The following is a 5,581-nucleotide window of genomic DNA, read 5'->3' on the forward strand; positions in this document are numbered from 1 at the left end:
CAGACCAGAAGCTCAGCAGGTTTTTCAGATCAGTTTGAGTAAAATGCTCAGACCGTCACCATGGTAACCGAGCAGCTGTCAGTGTCCTGGTCTTCGTTCCGTTGACCCCTCCTCTCTGTCGTTCCCTCAGATGGACAGCTCAGAGCTGATCCGCAGCAGGGAGCTGGTGGAACGTAGCCTCTCCACACCCAGAGCTTCCCTGCCTCCAAACACCGTTTACATCTACCAACCCCTGCAGCTCGGAGTCCGGGCGCGCTCACTGACCCGCCGCACACCAGGTAGGTTCATCATCATCATCATCATCATCCACCCTGTTGCCTGCAGAGCCAGTTTGGATCCAGATTCATCCTCCAAAAGTGGATGAATCTTCCACAGAGAGACTCCCTGAAAAGTCCTTGAGTTTTTCTCATTGAGGTTTTAAAATTTCTCCCAAATAAATCGAAAACAAAACAAAATCTGGGGAAACGGCTAAAGTTATCCCAAAACCGTAAAGTTCAAATAGAAAACACAAACTTATAGTTCCTCATTTGATAGTATTTACAAAATTAAATACATTGCAACAAAAAAAAATCCAGCATTTTGTTGTTTATAGCATAAAATAATTCACGATGCTAAATTCCTCATTCGTGACCCACTGAGGGACGCTGTGACGTCAGTTTAGTCAGGAAGTAGTCGATTTACGTAGCGAGTCGATATTTATTCACCTTAGTGATGCAGTTTTTATTCTCTAACGAATACGAAGCAATCAGAGTCTCAGTGGTTTCATTAAAGCTCGCTGGTTTAATCAGCACTGCTAAATGTTCTTTGATCTTAAGCAGAGCTGCTGGAAGTTCATTATCTTCCAGAACATTTTCCAGATGCTGCTGAGTTTTAATTAAACCAGAGTCTAACCTCTAGTTTGAAGCGGGGATGACAGCATTTGGTTCACTTCGGTTGGCGGCCCGGCGTGAAGGCTGGCGGTCAGTCTTGTAGCCCTGTGTGCGGTGCTGGTGCTTCTGCATAGCAGAGCCTGGATGGGGAAGGCGGTCCCTCGTTAATCCGATCACAGCGAGCGCTCCATGCAGCGGGTCCTTCCTGCTGTCCGGTGGGAATCATCTCCCTTCAGATGTGGTTTTTATCGGTTTGGCTCGTGGCTGCGGGGCGGGTGGCGTTCCAGCTGTGGGTCTCCTCCTGCGCTAACTGACTTCCTGGTTCTTGTTGTTCTGGAGGCGGACCATAATAAACGGGAATCCATCTGGAGCTGCAGCTTCATGAAACAGTGCAGCAGGAGAGGGTTTGTTCTATTATGAAGTAAAATATATCATAAAAATATAAATGATGCTTTTAATCAGGCCATCAGGCACTTTAATAAAACAGAGAAAACAAGCCGTCGATTCTTTATTGAATCTAACCGATGCTGTGAGAGCAGGACTGATGATTAAAGAACTGAACATAGTTTGCTTTATCGACTCGGACGCTACAGATTGTCCGGTTAATTTTTGTTTAATCTGTTTAAACCAAACCAGGTCCTTCAGATAATTAAACATTCCTTTTCCCGATCCTGCACCATCCCTACAACAGACCACTGTAATTTTAATGATCCTTTCATAGAGCTTAACAATGTGTGAAGTAGTGTTTCTATAAAGCCGCCGGAGGACGATTGATGACACTGATGTCACAGCTGGGTTTGGTCATGTGACTGATCTAAATCGATGCTCCATTTATTACGTGGAGCGTCGATTTAGACCACATAGAGAAAATAAATAATAATCTACCATCACACCATGAAACTGCTCTAGATGCACTCCTTTCTATTTGAACTTTAATTGATTAAAACATTAATTAAACTTTGATTTCTGGATTGGATTTCTTTAAAATCTTCATTTACAAAACAACAATCCTCTCCAAGAATCATGGAGCAGATTTCCCCCCATAGACCTGCGGCTGTAGAGAAAGGCGGATCTAGAGAGGATTGACCGTCCAATCAGATCAACTCTGGTCAGAAAAGGACCAGAATCCTTTCAGATGTAGCTGATGAGGATCTTCCTGTGCGTTTTTCATCCAGGGACCATCCAGACCTCCGGGGACCAACCCGCCCTGCCTCACACAGCTGCTGCCGGAGAGGAGAGCAGCTCCTCAGACCGCCAAGCTCCGCCTCCTTCGCCTAAACACCTCAACCACCTGCAGACGGTCACCCTGCGCTGCAAAGCTTCCACCAAACGCAAGGTGAGATCATCTGCAGGAAGAAAAACTCGCTTTCACCCTCAGGTGACGGTAATAACCCGCGTCTGCCTGCAGGTGGAGCAGATGGAGGTGGACGACTTCTACGACGGCATCAAGCGCCTCTACAACGAAGACGTCACCGCCGCCGTCCATGAGGGGGTGGCAGGAGGGGAGGGGGTGTTTGTAGGCGGCTCCTCCCCCTGCCCTCCTCTGCAGCCGGTCAGCTCCTCGTAGAGACGGGAACCTCCTCAGCTGCTCCTCCCTGCTGAGGTGCTTTTCATCGCCAACGCGCGCGTCGGGACTTCGAGCCGTTCAGCTGGAAATGATGTCAGCTCCCATCATCCCCTGCAGCTGGAAAACAGAGCCCTCCCAAAAAAAACTAACTAAACATCCAAAATGTCAAAAAAAAAAAAAAAGCGCTCCTTTGCTTCTGATGTAATTATTCTGTTTGTTTAACACAGATAAGAAATTACAAAATCCAAAAAAAAAAAACTAAAAACACAAAGTTTCCTTAAAAAAAAAAAGAGACTTCCTGCCTTTCATGTTCGCTGCTGGTGAAGATTTTAACTTCTATTTGTTCCTGTTGTTTCTGTTCTGCATGTTTTCTCCACATTCAGACGTAGAAATCAGCCGATTCTCATAGATCAGCCTTTTTTTGAATGTTCCAAACGTTTGTTTTTAGCTGCAGACCTGGAAGCATGAGCAGCACCATGTCTGGATGAATGAACCACCTGCTGGGCGCTGCTAGTTCTGCCCGTAAATGTGCCGAAGGTTTCAGGAGACCATCTGTCCTCATGTTCAAAGGTGGTTTTTAACCCTCCCCATTTTTCTTATTAAATTATTTCTCTCCATGTGAAAAAAAAAAATAAAAAATTGCTCTGTTCCTGCTGAAGGAGCTGCTGCTGGCTGCTTCAGGACCCTGAACACTAAATAAAGACTTTACAACGAGACACGGTCTGCTTTGCTTTATGTCTGATGGTCCAGGGTAAACAGGAAGTTACCTCCACTAAAACGTTTCCATGTTTCTAAACGGGGAGCATGTCCCTTTAAGGGTGTCGCCATGGTGATTCAGACCTATGGCTTTTCCTCTCTTTAAAATCCTTTTAGATAATCTTGTGAAGAAACAAACTTTTTCTTTGAAAACAAATGTAGTTTTTATTTCCTATGACGTTAAAAAGCAGCTTGATGAGTCGACATTTTTATCTAGATTATGGAGCAGATCTGTAGTTTATAAAAGCCTCAGCTCAAAGTCATCCAGAGGTAATACAAATACTTCGTTACTGTACTTATACAAGAAATATACAAGACTGACATTTACAGACGGACATAAAGTGCGGGACATGACAGGTAACAGTGATAAGATAAATATAAAGTATAGACATTACAATAAAAGCAATAAAACAGCAGCAGATCTGAGGGATCCAGAGATCAGACCAATAAACAGGAGCCTGGCCCTTCAGGGCCGCGTTGGTCAAAAATAAAACCTCTAAATGATCCTAGAAGGAACAGGAAGCCGATGAAAGGCGGCGATCAGAAGAGATGTGGTCAGGATTGTTTGTTCGCTCTGAAATGGCCGACACCAACAGAATCCCAAAAACTACAATCAAGATCATTAAACGATAAAAACAGTCTCAGTTTGAAAGAAACTGTCTTTTTATGACAGAAATTATGCTGAATGTGCTTTACTGGAGGCATCCATGTTTGTCAAAGAACACTACTGCCACCTACTGGTTAGTGACATTGTCACGGTGCGGTATCGGCTGTTGATCAAGTCCCAGTGCTGTATCTGGTGTTTGTCACAACGCGCTATTATCCAAGTCATCTTGAAAACATTCTTCTTCCAAATGTTGGCTACATATTACGGGTTTTTTCTCTGGCCAGAAGTTCGATGGCAAATCCTCCCTCTTCAAGTTGGCGATCCAACGACCAACCCGTCCGTGGAGGATCAGGAATCAGAAAGGTGAGATAACTGGCCAAGAAGATTTTATTACTAGCGCATGATGCTCAACACTTTTACAAGTCCAGTTGTAAGTGATGTTAATGCTGATGAGGAGGGTGATATCAGTAATTAAAATGTAAGGTTATTAACGTTTCCATGGAGACCACTTTAGCCCCACTTTGACTGACGGCGAGATTGAAATGGGACCCCCTAATCATATATTGTATATAAATATATATATTGTATGATACAGATTAATGTAACTAAAGTAATCCCTCCCTGTGATTATTAAAGTATTTCTGATTCCTGGTTGATGGGACAGGTGTTGTGAATGAAACGGTGCCCAGCTTCACCCCCCTAGGGTTCGCGGACCCCCTGTTTAAAACCTACGATCTACAGTAACCCCGCCCCCGTTCTTCGTGATACGTTCAATAGATTATATAAAATCCGACTCTCTCTTGCAGAATTACAATAAAATAAAAGTTTCTACAGTTTTTTTTTTTCTGTAGAAAAAGTAAGAACATTATTATGAAATCACGTGATCTAACTGGTGCAATCATAATTCCTAAGTTGCTCCTCTTCTAAACATTTTAGGCTCTTAAGATTGTGTCATTAATCGAGCCGTAAATGCGTCTGTTCTTGCCCTCACAAATAGCCAATCAGCTACAACGCTCTAGCGATTACGTGTACAGCGTGACCAATCAGGTGTCTCCGTAGGGAAATCCCGCCCACCGCCTCCTCCTGTGAACCTCCGGTAGGAAAGCTGATGCAAAGTTGCGTGTTGGGAGCAGGAGACGTCACCGGTGCTCGATTCTAGCAGAACCTTTGATATCTCATCGCAGAAACGCAACTTTTGGTTTTTCCAGGGAGCCGTTTTTAGACGCGGGCCAACATGGCGACGGAGATAACTAAAGGAGTGGAGCAAGTCTCAGTCGGTAAGGAGAAATGATGCTGTGGTTAGCTAGCTGGTTAGCAGGACATGTGTGCTTCTGTCTGGATCACTATTGTGGTGATAAAGGTGGTTTATATTTAAAGCTTTATAATTCACTACCGATCAGGTTTGACCCATTTTACTCTCAGTGATGTAATTAATTACAGACTGAATGTTAGCCGCAGTTACAGACCAGATGCTAACAGGATGCTAACCCAGGCTAGCTCAGGCTAACCCCTCAGGCAGCTGTCATCCTGGGATGCTGAGGTAAAAAAATGAAACCTGAAGATCAGCTTTTTGCAGAAAACACGACTTGATTCATCCGGTTCTTCTGCTAATTACATAATATAATAAATTCTGTTTAATGAGAAGATATTTGCTGTTTTTAAAAGATAATGCTCTAAACTGAGGGACAACGGTTAATGATTTTAATATGATTTACTTTAAGCTGGTTTTGCTCTTGAACTTGATAATTATAGCTTAGTGGGAAAGTTGACATCAAGTTTCTG

The 5,581-nt window shown here is 43.7% G+C and overlaps 2 protein-coding genes across 2 annotated transcripts in view; both read left to right on the plus strand.

The window, feature by feature from the left end:
- Positions 1-3,067, plus strand: part of ccni (cyclin I) — a 16,049-nt gene extending 12,982 nt beyond the window's left edge. The window contains exons 8-10 of the mRNA XM_015391744.1: positions 131-278; positions 2,045-2,205; positions 2,278-3,067. Of these exons, the coding sequence (XP_015247230.1) occupies positions 131-278; positions 2,045-2,205; positions 2,278-2,436 (468 nt within the window). The 3' untranslated portion in view covers positions 2,437-3,067. The remainder of the gene's footprint in view (positions 1-130; positions 279-2,044; positions 2,206-2,277) is intronic.
- Positions 3,068-4,873: 1,806 nt separating this feature from the next.
- nars (asparaginyl-tRNA synthetase) overlaps positions 4,874-5,581 on the plus strand; it is an 18,681-nt gene continuing 17,973 nt past the window's right edge. Inside the window, exon 1 of the mRNA XM_015391727.1 lies at positions 4,874-5,076. Within this exon, the coding sequence (XP_015247213.1) occupies positions 5,034-5,076 (43 nt within the window). The 5' untranslated portion in view covers positions 4,874-5,033. The remainder of the gene's footprint in view (positions 5,077-5,581) is intronic.

Source organism: Cyprinodon variegatus, unplaced genomic scaffold, assembly GCF_000732505.1.
Source record: "Cyprinodon variegatus isolate N-32 unplaced genomic scaffold, C_variegatus-1.0 Scaffold558, whole genome shotgun sequence".
Classification (NCBI taxonomy): Eukaryota; Metazoa; Chordata; class Actinopteri; order Cyprinodontiformes; family Cyprinodontidae; genus Cyprinodon; species Cyprinodon variegatus.